The sequence below is a fragment of the Passer domesticus genome, chromosome 20 (genome assembly GCF_036417665.1).
Source record: "Passer domesticus isolate bPasDom1 chromosome 20, bPasDom1.hap1, whole genome shotgun sequence".
In the NCBI taxonomy this organism is placed as follows: Eukaryota; Metazoa; Chordata; class Aves; order Passeriformes; family Passeridae; genus Passer; species Passer domesticus.
The window spans coordinates 9079868-9091686 of record NC_087493.1 but is presented as its reverse complement, the minus strand read 5'-3'; the positions used below and the strand labels follow the sequence as shown (position 1 = coordinate 9091686).

Below are 11819 nucleotides of genomic sequence, written 5' to 3'. Positions count from 1 at the left end.
CTCAGAGGTGAGAAGATGTTTTATTGTTGGTTTCTGCTGCTCGGTAAAAATGTCAGTGTGGGTAAATTATTAGAAAAATCATAACTCTGAATGTCCTGGCACTGCCAGGGGAGGCTCCTCCAGTGCCAGGACACTCCACATGAGCCTAGAGCGCAGAGGAGGGAAGGCAAAATGCAGTGATAAGAGCATAAAACACTGATAGCAGACACTGCAGCACCTGAAATACAGGAGAAAGAAACCGAGACATTTTCCAGCTCCACTTTGCAACAATTTATTTACTTGGAATGCTTAAAAAAAAAACAAAACAAACAGAAAGAGAATAGAGAAAACCAAACTGATGCACAGACCACCCTATCACATGTTCTACAGACTGAGGACTGCTCGGGTGTGCTGTGGGTGCCAGAGCCATGCCAGGAGGTTGGAGGTGCTGGGGACGAGGTGACACCAGACTCAAGTGCTGGCACAGCGGTGCTGGCAGGGCTGATGCAGCTGCAGGTGCCCACATCTGCCAGAGCCCCCCTGCCCGTGCCTGCCCTCAGCGCCCTGCCTGACCCAGGCTGCTCCCCAGGTGAGCCTCCTGCTTTTTTGGGAATACCCCACACCCATCCAGCACCCCACCTTCGGGTCACCTCCCACCCTCTCCGCTCCTCTGGGCTGGGTGAGGAAGAGGAGGGAAGGGGTGGGAGGCAGCAGGGGAGGTTTTGGCCGGGGCAGTGCCTCTCCCACCCGGCCCACCTGAGTTTGCAGCCGGGCTCAGCACACGGAGCAGCTGTTGGTCTTGTTCATGGGCGGCCTGAGCGCCTGCTCCTTGGGCAGCGTCTCCCTCCTCTTGCAGAGCGCGGGGCTGAGCCTGCTGGGCAGGTTGGCCTGCTGCAGCAGCTCCCTGAACACCTCCAGGACGTTCTCGTTGTCCTTGGCCGAGGCCTCCACGAAGCGGCTGTTCCAGTCCAGCTCCACCAGCGACAGCGCGTCCTCCACCGGCACGCGCCGCTCGCCGCCGCTCTCCGCCTTGTTGCCCACCACCACGATGGGAGGGAACTTGTCCTCCTTCACCTCCAGGATCTCCTCCCGCAGGCTCTTGACGCTCTCGAAGGACTCGGCGTCATCCACGGCGTAGACCAGGGCGAAGGCGTCGCTGTTCTGGATGGAGAGCTTCCTCATGGCCGGGAAGGAGTAGCTGCCGCTGGTGTCCAGGATCTCCACGGTGACCGTGGCCCCGCACACCTCATACTCCTTGCTGTGCAGCTCCTCCACCGTGCGCCGGTGCTTGGGCTCGAAGGTGTCCAGCAGGAAGCGCCGGATCAGCGAGGTCTTGCCCACGCCGGCAGCCCCCAGGAAAACCAACCGGACGTGGTTCTTCTCCTTCACCACCAGGGACATGGCTGGCACGGAGGGGACAGGATGCTCCGCAGCTGGTGCTCACCCCGCAGGTGTCCCTGGGTGGCTGCAGCCCCGGTGGTGTGTCCGTCTGTCCGTGCTCCCTGCACTGACTCAGCTCAGCCAGCAAATGTTGGTGCCAGCGCACCGCGAGCTTCCTTTGCCGCGGACTCTACAATCCCCGCGCCCAGCTCATTTTTTTATCCTAGCTCCTCTCTGCCATGTGGCACCAAACTGTCCAATCTCCGTGGCTTGTGGGTGCTGGAGGAGGGAGGGCAGGGAGGGAGGAGAGCGGGGTGCTCCGGGCCAATCCGCGGAGTTCAGCCCTGGAAAGCCACTCCAGCCCTGCAGTGCAGCAGCAGCGCTGCACCGCTGCCGGCAGCGGCGGCTCCGCGGCCACGCTGCACCGCCAGCTCCCCACAGAGCCACGGGCGCTGCCTGGCCTGGGCTGCCTGGCCAGGGGACACTCGGTGGCCATCCCCAGCCCTGGCATGGCTCCTGGCCAGGGGCTGGGCAGTGGCACCTGCGGCGTTTCCTGCGCCGGCTCGGGGCTGGGCGCTCGCTTGCAGAAAGGGTTGCTGTGAACGTGCCCAATCTCCAGTGAAGCGATGAAATCTTTGGCTGGAGGGGGGAAAATAAGCTCTCCCGTCTGTCATAACCTCCTCATTCAGCTGTCAGTTACGGGTGATTTTTGTGAAATATTTAACCAGAGGGGGAAATGAAATCTCCATGAAGACGACGCGCGGCGCTCGCCGGGAGCAGATGCCGGGGAGCCACGGCCCTGACCCAGCACTGGGGCTGCTCTGGAGGTGCAGGCTGCCCCATCCAGCTGTGTTTGCTCAGCACTCACCTTCCACCCCATGCTGGAGCTGTCTCAGGAGCTGATTCATGCAAAGTGCAAACACAAAGGGAACTTGCACGGAAGTTCAAATAAGTTTCTAAACTAAATTTGTGGGCGTGTGGTTTTTTGGAGCTTTAACACAGGTTTTCCTTCCATAGCCAAGCACCAGTTCCAGAATTTACTTCTGGGTGAATTTGTTCTGTTGATTCCAAAACCCTTTTCACTGGAATTAGTCCTGCCTTTTAATTCTCCATTAAAGTTGTACATTTTAGCCATGTTGGGAGCTTTCCCAGCTGATCTCATTGTCAGGAGAGCCAAGAGATCATATCAGGATGAAGAGGGTCCTCTCCTGGTGTCCATGTTGGGTCCCCAGCAGGACTGACAGTGGGAGTGGTGTCCAGGGCCCCACAGCCCCTGGTGATGCACCTTCCCTCACCACCATGAAACTCCTTCTGGCGACACTTCCCGAGCCATGAGGAGAACCCAAATGTCAAGGACTGAGCTGTGGGAGCTGGAACGAGCTGGGGCTGCAGAAGATTTGATGGCAGGCTAAAAGCCAGGAGAAGGGGTGATGTGACATCAGCACCAGTGCAAATGAGGAACTGAAGGCAGCAAGGCAGGACAAGTAATCTCAAGCCAGCCCTTGGAAGATGCTTAAAGCCAAGCCCCTAATTGTTAGGGGAAATAGGAAAGAATTTGGTCAATGCCTCTTTGTGTTTGGTTTTCAAGAGAGATGGAAAGGGTTTCCCACAGCAGAACTCTGCAGGCTCTCAGGATGTGCTGGGGGCTGTGGTGCCCTTGCTGCTGCTCCTTTTCCCAGCATTTCATTCCAAAGGGCCTCAAATCATGGATCTCTTCAATCTCACCACACCCAGCATCTCTCACAGCTGTGGAAATGATGCCCAGGGTGAAGGAGGAACCCATGGCAGGAGGGAATGGGAACCCCAGGCTCCAAGCCCCCCATCCTGGCTCTAAACCATCCCCTTTACTGCTGGCACCCAGGGAAGGAGCCAGCATGGCCAGGCAGCAATGCCATCCATGGAGGGCTTCCAGAGCTGGGCTTGGGACAGCCTGGTGCTGTGGGAGCCAGGACTGGGTCACACCACAACCACTGCCCTTGGTCTGGGTCACTCCTGCAGAGGTGGAGGTGTCCTGCCAGCTGTGGGCAGGGTGAAGGGGCAGCCTGGGCTGTGGCACAAAGCTGTGGCACGGTGGGGTCACAGCCAGAGCCACAGACAGTCACACAGAGCCAGGCTCTGCAGCCCCCGTGGTTTCTCACATCACTTGTCTCCCCTCAGTTCTCACATCTGTGCTGCTATGGTTACCAAGAGCCTGAGAGGTTTTAAATCTCCCTCAGAGCAATGGAGGATTTCAGGGTAATCTTGTTAGGAGATGAGCAATGAATATTTCCAAAGGCCTTTTGCATGGATAGCTGTTCCCTGTGAGCTTATGGCCCCTGACAGCAGGGAAAGCAAAGCACGGGGGACTGAGCAGGGAAGGATGAGCACAGTGACTTGTTTTCCACTGCAGCCCTTTGTGCCCACACTAATGTCCCTAAATTCTGGATTTTTCAAGGCTGACCAGCTTGGGTCAGATATTACCCAAAAAAAATTATTTCAGTCTGTGTTTCCCCCAGGGAAAGACTCGGAGGGCCTTTATGGGCACTTGGAGATGGGGACAGTGATGGATGAGCCCTGCAGAAAAGCCCTGTATCCTGCCCAGGGGGGCTGAGGTGGTGGGAGAGCCCAGGATCCATCTGTGGGGTTTTGTAATGCAGGTGGAGTTTGGATCCTGCAGCCAGGGCACAAACTGCACTCACAGGAGCTGGAGCGTGGCAGGGCAAAGCCTCTGCCAGTGCTGAGCCAGAGCGAGCCCTGGGCTGTCCCCAGGGGAGAGGGGACAGCCCAGGGACAGAGGAATGAGGGAAAGGAGCCCTGAGCAGGGAAAAGGGCAGGCAGCGGGGAAGGATGGAGGGATGACAGCAGTGTGGGGCAGGAGCTGGGATGGAGCTGGGGTGGGTTTGGGGAGGGTGGAATCACACCCCCAGTGTTCACAGGCAGGTCTGGAGCAAGCTTGGAGATGTTTGTGGTCATCCTTACCCCAAAGCCAACCCTCTGCAGGGCTGACAGAGCAGGGGGGTCCCCGTGGGAGGACAGGGGTGGTCCCAGGGTCCCAGTCAGAGCCAGGGCTCAGGCAGAGCCATCAGCCAAGCCTGGCTGCTGGATGGTCCCTGGCTGAGCCAAAGGATGGGAGACTGGATGGTCCTGCCCAAAACCAGCCCCCATGGCAGTCAGGAGAGGGCAGTTTGGGTCAGAATGCTGGGAAATGGTGTGTGGGCCAGGGAGCACGGGGACAGAGGAAGGGGCTGAACCCCTGGCCCTGGGAAAAGCCAGCAGCACTCAGCACAGGAGAAACCCTGGGGTCTGCTCCCCTCACAGGCTGTTTGCCCCTGGGGATGTGGAACAGGGTGGTGCCTCTTCTGTCCCTGAACCAGCCCTCAGAGCTCCACTGCTGGAGGGGTGTGAGTGGAGCTCTCTCCAAAAACATCCTGATGTCCTGAAAAGGTTTGTGAAATTCTTTACAAACATTCATTTTTTGCCTCGTTTTTCAGCTTATGTCTGGTGCCTGAAAGGGGTTGAGTGAGGGGAAAGCCAGCAGAGCACAGCAGCCCTCCCACTGGCCAAGTGCTCCCCGGCTCTGCAGCTGCTCCCAGATGGGAGGAAGGCAATCTGCACCTTCAGGAACAGCCCGTGCTGTGCCTGGAGTGCTCTGGGCAGCTCCTGCCTCGGTGCCTGGCTGTCCTGGCTCGGAGGGAACAGCAGCTCTGATGTTCTCAGCACTGGAGCTGCTGGTGCTGGGCACTGCTCCAGCCCTGGACACGGTGCCCTGGATCAGCCCCACGGTCACACACGGGTGACAGACCCTGGGCTGGCCCATTGCTCACAGGCAGTGAGGCATCTCTGTGAGTGCTGGTGAGCAGGCTGCAGCTCCTGGGGCATTCCCAGGAGCCTGAGCAGCTGCTGGAGCTGCAAGGGGCACCCAGAGCCTCAGCAGCCTTTGCACCCACAGCAGGACACGGGCAGTGAGCACAGCCTGGCTGGATGATCCCACCCCACCTGCCATGCCCCTGCCTCTGCTTCTCCCCTTGGAGAATTCACAGAATTCACAGAATCACTGGGTTGGAAGAGACCTTCAAGACCATCGAGTCCAACCCAGCCCCAACACCTCAATTGAACCCTGGCACCCAGTGCCACATCCAGGCTTTGTTAAACACACCCAGGGATGGTGACTGCACCACCTCCCCACGCAGCCATTCCAGAACTTTATCACCCTTGCTGTAAAAAACTTCTTCCTGATATCCAACCTGTATTTCCCTTGGTGCAGCTCGAGGCTGTGTGCTCTGGTTGTGTCAGTGCTGCCTGCAGACAGAGCCCAGCCCCAGCTGAGCACAGGCACCTTTCAGGAGCTGTGCAGAGTGACGAGGGCACCCCTGAGTCTCCTTTTCTCCAGGTGAGCACCCCCAGCTCCCTCAGTGGTTCCTCTCAGGGTTTGTGTTCCCAGCCCCTCACCAGCCGTAAATTCATGGTGAATGTGAGCCTGGCTGTGTTCCCAGCTGGGTTTTCCATCTGAGGAGCTGGGAAGGAAAGTGGCAGTACTGGGACCCCCCCTGCACTGCAGGCATGGCCAAGCTGCACATCCTGGGGTGGATCCTGGCTTCTCCCAGCTGGAGCGAGCCCTGGAAGGGAGCCCAGGTGAAACAGGAGAGGGAGGAGAAGCTGCTGCCTGCTGTGGGACAGCAAAGGGCCAGCCTGGGCTGTGTGAGGCAGAGGAGGGACAGGGTCAGCGAGGCAGGTCCTGCCCCGTGTGGGGACAAGCTGCACCCGAAAGGGTTAAACCTGCCTCTCCCGGAGATTAAATCCAAATGGCCTTTGATTCAGCGGCAGGTGAGAGGAGAAACCCGAGCCCTATAGCTGCCACCCCCCTGGAGGGGGGATGCATAGATGGATCAGCCATACGTGCTGCTCCTGTCTGGAACAGCTCCGGGGGCCACCAAGGGCCACCTGCCACCCCGAGGGGCCACAGCCCCGCTCGGGGGGTGCCCGGGGTGCTGGCCCTGGACAGGGTCACACAAACTCCTGCCTGGTGGCCCCCGGGGCCAGCTGGGCTGAGGCAGGAGCTGGTGAGGGCTGAGGTTTGGTGGGGGTCACTGGGGCTGGGTTTGGGAGGAGGCGTGGGAGGAGATCCCTGCTGGTCACCCATCACTCAGGGGAGCTGAATCCCCGTGGCACATCCTGCTGTGTGCTCAGGACAGCAGTGTCACCTGTGCTGCCACCAGCACGGCAGCTCAGCCCCGGGGTCACAGCTGGGGCACCTGTTTTGGGCACAGGGGCATGGGTGCTGTGCCCCTCATCCCTCTCCAGATGACCTTTTCCGTGCCATCTGGGGTCTGGAACCCTTCCCTGACCCCAGCCCTGTTTCCTGTCCCAGCCCCGGGGCGGGGGGAACCACGGACAGCCTGTACTGAACCACCTGGGGAACAAAACCCAGGCTCCCCGTAAACAAACACCTCGCCGGGGACTAAAGGGATTTAGTGTAGCTGTTCTCAGGCTCAGAGGAGTTCCTATAGCATCTCTTATCTCGCCCTGGCTGGATTAGTGGCGGGAGGAAAGAGCTCGCCTCTCCTGGGGCCACCAGCACGGCTTTCCTTGGGTGACACGGGGTGACACAGCAGAGCTCTCAGGCCATCAGGGGGTGAAATGGGTGATGCTGAGGTGTCCTGCAGCCCTGGGGTGCCCAGGGGGAGCAGAGCCCCAGAGCACCCCACCCCACTGCTCCCAGTGCCAGCTCTGCCCAGCTTTGCCCCTGCAGCAGCACCGAGGGGGAAACCCAGACCTGGCAGGTGCCTTAACCTCTCTAGAGACAAGATAAGGTGAAATATTAGTGCTGATCTGCTTGGGGGGCCAGTAAAGACTGCTGGGTGCTACCAGGTACATGGGCAGCCAGGTTTAGCTGATTTTCTGCACGCTCAGTCCAAGGCAGACTGAGCCTCCTCCACTTGGGATTGAGCCCTGAGCCTCCTCTATGTGGGATTCAGCCTCCTCTAGTTGGGACTGAGCCCTGAGCCCCCTCCTCGTGGGGCTGCAGCCCAAGGCAGTGCTGCACCCCTCCATGCACCCCTGGCCACTGAGATGCAATCAGTGCAGGCAGGGACAGGAGGCTCTGGGCTCTGGCTGATGCTGCTGTGGGCATGAAAACCCCAGATCTGGACCTTGCTGTCCTGGCTTCAGGGTACAGGTGGGGAAAGGGGAGGGAGGGGAGCCAGGAACAGACAGGGGAACAGGGATGCTGATGGATCAGTGGGGCTGAATGTGAGAGGCATGGAAAGAAAAGCACAAAGTGTAACAGCTTTAGCCAGGGCAGGGCTGCAGGATGCCCTTGGCTGCTCATCTCTGGATGAGTGACATGAGTCCTAAAGGCAAGGGGTTTCTGGAGGAAAAAAAAAAAGGCAGATTAGGTAAGAACATCTCTGACATCCACCGTGGGGTCCAAGAAAATGTGGAGATTTGGGGGGCCAGGAGTGGGTGTGTGGCTTCTCATGGCAGTGTCAGGAGATGGGATCTTCAGCAGACCCACAGATGAACACAAGGTGCAGAGGGTCTGGTGCTGGCAGGAGATGCCCAGCACCCCAGATTTGGGAGACAGGAGCACAGAAGAGGTTCTTCACCCATCCAAGGTGCTCTGCAGCCCGGACTGAGCCAGGATCTCTCTGTGCCAGGCTGTCATCGAGGCTCTCAGGGACACTGCAGCCATCCCCACAGCCCAGCCCTGCCAGGCTGTGCCCCTGCCCGTGTCCTGCTGGGAGCACTGCTCCTTGCCATGCAGAGCCAGGCAGACGTGATGCTCTCACCCTGAAAACAAACTGCTGCTTTTTTTTCCCTTCCAGAGTGTATGAAAATGTCATTTTGTAAACATCCCGCAGTGCTCTGCCTGCCCAGGGCTGCCTGTCACTGCCCAGGGGGCCCTTCCCCACTCACTGCATGGCCTTGGCTCCCTGGGCTTTCATGCCACAGCTCCCAACTCTTTCCCCAGTGACTTCTTGTCCTTAAATAACCAAATAAACTTCACATGATGGGGCACAAGTGACCTCGGCGTTGTCCTGGATCTGAGCTGATTATTGCCCTAGACACATTCATGGTCAAACTGCTCCTTCCATTTCAGGGCAGGAGCAAAGGACAGCTCTAGCCAAAAGCAAGGTTAAAATAAAATGAGGCTTGCATTCATTTTACAGGCTTTGATGCTCCCTGTGGATGTGCCAGGCCCCAGAGTGTGAGGGACAGGGTGGCAGCTCCTTGATGCTCCTTCAGCTGTGGAGTCTCAGCATTTTGGTCTGGCTGCCCCCAAAACCTCTCCTCTTTTGGGTTCAGAGGAGGAAACCTCTACCCACCCCCAAAACCTCTCATGTTTTGGGCTGAGAGGAGGAAACCTCTACCCACCCCCAAAACCTCTCATGTTTTGGGTTCAGAGGAGGAAAGCTCTGCCCGGCCCCAAAACCTCTCATGTTTTGGGTTGAGACGAGGAAAGCTCTGCCCAGCCCCAAAAGCTCTCCTCTTTAGGGTTGAGAGGAGGAAAGCTCTGCCCATCCCCAGTCCCCAGAGCCCCTCAGTGCAGCCACTGTCCCCCTGAGGGCTCCTGGCAGCCCCGCTCAGGCAGTGCCATCGCGGCTCCGCAGCCTCAGCTGGGGCTGTCAGGACATCTCACGTTTGTGACAATTCCTGCAGGGGAGGATCAGCAGCAGCCAGGCCTGGCCGTGCCCAGGGGCATCACCCTGCTGAGCCTGGCTCCGAGCTGGCTCCTGGCTTCTGGCATCCACACAGATCTGGAGGTTTTGGTTTCCCCGGGTTTTTGCTTGGGAGGGATCAAAGTGGTGCTGGCCAGCCATAAATGTCACCTTGCCCTGCCTGCCTGGGGTGGGGCTCTCCCTGCCCTGGAGGATGAGCTGTGCCATGTCTCAGGGCTGCAGGACACTGCTGTCACCTGCTCCAGTCCCTCCTGTGACTGGGAACTGAGCAGGAGTGTCCTTCTGTGAGCAGAGACACTGGGGACTGTCCCCAGCAGGACAGGCTGCCAGCTGAGCCAGGAGGAGTGACCACGGAGCCACAGAACCATGGAACCCCAGAACCATGGAACCATGGAACACCAGAACCATGGAACCCCAGAACCATGGAACCCCAGAACCATGGAACCATGGAACCCCAGAACCATGGAACCATGGAACCACAGAACCAGGGGGTTACAGAACGGGTTGGGTGGGTAGGAACCTCACAGATCACCTCGTTCCAACCTCCTGCCACGGCCACCCTCTAGATCAGGTTGTGCAGGTGATGTTCTGGGACTAGAAGGTGAAGAACCCAGAGTCACATTTGCAGGAGGGGATCGGAGGGCAGGGGACATTGCCAGCCTGGGGACATTGCCAGCCTGGGGACGTTGCAGGAAATGGGGCTCAGAGTCCCTGCAGGGCTGGAGGGAATGGCTGTGAGCTGCAGCAGCGCTGTTCCCAGGTCCTGAGCCCAGCCCTGTGGCTCTCCCCTGCCTCTGAGGATGGGAATGACGTGCACTTCCACCAGCCTTCTCCAGCAGTGCTGTGAAACAGAGGGAAGCTGGCGGGGCTGAGTTACCCTGGGCTGCTGCCTTGTGCTCAAATTCAGGTCTCATTGCTGTCAAGGCCAGCGTGGCCCCAAGTGGCACCAGGAGGGGAGGGGAGGGGAGGGGATGCTGCTCTAACAGTGGGACCTGGAAACCTCTTCCCACATCCCAGGCAGGGCCATGGGTCAGCCAGGCCCTCCCAATGCCCCTGCCTGTGTTTTTTCCGTGCAGTGACCCGTGTGGGTGCTCCTGTGCTCCCCTCCTGGCCCTTCCTGCAGGGCTGGGAACAATTGGTGTGTTTACCCAGTGCTGATGGATGTGGTTCCTGGTGCTGGCACTGGCCAAGTTCCTTCTGCCCTCCCAGCAGGAATGTGGGAAGGGAAAATCAACAATCAATCCACAGCTCCAGTTCTCAGCTCCATCCCTCCAGCCGAGTGCTGCAGGGAGCTGCTGAAAACCTCAGCAAACCCCGGCATGGGCAGAGAGCTGAGGGTTTTTTCCCAATGTAAACTGAGGCAAGGAGGGCAAGGCACTGCTGTGTCCCCCGCTCCTGGAGCAGCTTCTCTGCAGGTAAAAATAAAAGAGCAAAGCTGCAAAATGCCAGCTGTTCTCTGGGCTGCAGTGATGTCCCCAGGAGCTGGACCCCACTGCCCCTCGGTGCCCCCCAGCATCCCCCAGTGCCTTGCCCTGCTGGGGGGAGCCGAGTTGACCTGCTGGACCTGCTCTGGGCTGGTCCCCTGGTCCACACTCAGCACTGGCCCCTCTGGGAAATCTGCTCCAGCTTGGGGAGGAAATTCCAGGAGTAACCTGTGAGTAACCTGCTCTGTGGAAGGTGGTCCTGCTCTTGGCAGAGGGCTGCATCTGTCTGAACTTTGAGGTTCCTTCCCACCCAAACCAGCCTGTGATTCCAGAAGCAGGGGCTGTGCTGGGGGCTCTGGGGCAGGCTCACACTGGGGAAGCACTTTCTAGGCATGGACAGGGAGAAAGAACCCCGTGAGCACAATAAATACACATACAACAGGTAGAGACCCCCAGGGTTTCACTTCCCAGAGCTGACTCTGCCGTTCCAGCCTGCCCGTTGCCCGGAGAGGAGCAACCCAGCTCCTGCCAGCACCATCCTGCTCCCAGGGGGGTGTGCTGGGAGTCACTGGGGCCCGGGAGGGCACAGAGAGCATCCTGGGATGTGGAGAGGGCAGGGGGCACCCCGGGATGTGGAGAGGGCAGGGGGCACCCCGGGATGTGGAAGGAACAGGGAGCATCCTGGGATGTGGAGGGGACAGGGAGCATCCCGGGATGTGGAGATGGGAGTGAGCATCCCGGGATGTGGAGGGGACAGGGAGCATCCCCGGATGTGGAACTGAGCAGGGAGCATCCCGGGATGTGGAGGGGAACAGGGAGCATCCTGGGATGTGGAGGGGACAGGGAGCATCCCGGGATGTGGAACTGGGCAGGGAGCACCCCGGGATGTGGAGGTGAAAAGGAGCATCCCGGGATATGAAGGAGGGCAGGGAGCACCCCGGGATGTGGATGGGGACAGGCAGCACCCCGGGATGTGGATGGGGACAGGCAGCACCCCGGGATGTGGAACTGGGCAGGGAGCACCCCGGGATGTGGATGGGGACAGGCAGCACCCCGGAGGGCGGCAGGGCGGGGTCCCTGCCGGGTCTGACCCCGAGCTGTGCCACCCCGGCCCTGCTGGCTCGGGAGCACGTCCCGCTGGCCGGGGCTGTGTCGGGAAGGCTCACAGCCGGTCCCCCGCACCACGGGCAGCCCCCGCAGGGTCTCGGTGGCTGGCTCAGCCCAGCGTGTTTGAGAGCAGAGCCGTGCAGACCGAGCCCCTCCAAGGATGCCGCTGTTTGTCGCTCTGTCACAGCGCCGAGGCAGCGCCGTGGAGCAGAAGTGACACGTTGTGGCAGCTGACATCTCCGGGAAGGGTTTAGCAAGGAGACAAACCCAG

The 11819-nt window shown here is 59.5% G+C and overlaps 1 protein-coding gene and 1 long non-coding RNA gene across 2 annotated transcripts; one reads left to right on the top strand and one right to left on the bottom strand.

Annotated features, from left to right (window-relative positions):
* Positions 1 to 341: 341 nt before the first annotated feature.
* Positions 342 to 1946, bottom strand: LOC135284194 (GTP-binding protein Rhes-like). Its single transcript, XM_064395574.1, has one exon. The coding sequence runs from the start codon at positions 1378 to 1380 to the stop codon at positions 754 to 756; it is 627 nt and encodes a 208-aa protein (XP_064251644.1). The 5' UTR covers positions 1381 to 1946; the 3' UTR covers positions 342 to 753.
* Positions 1947 to 9007: 7061 nt separating this feature from the next.
* On the top strand, positions 9008 to 11819 carry LOC135284223 (uncharacterized). The gene is made up of 3 exons (XR_010349670.1): positions 9008 to 9618; positions 10094 to 10671; positions 11736 to 11819. It is a non-coding gene; the product is annotated as an uncharacterized LOC135284223 (long non-coding RNA).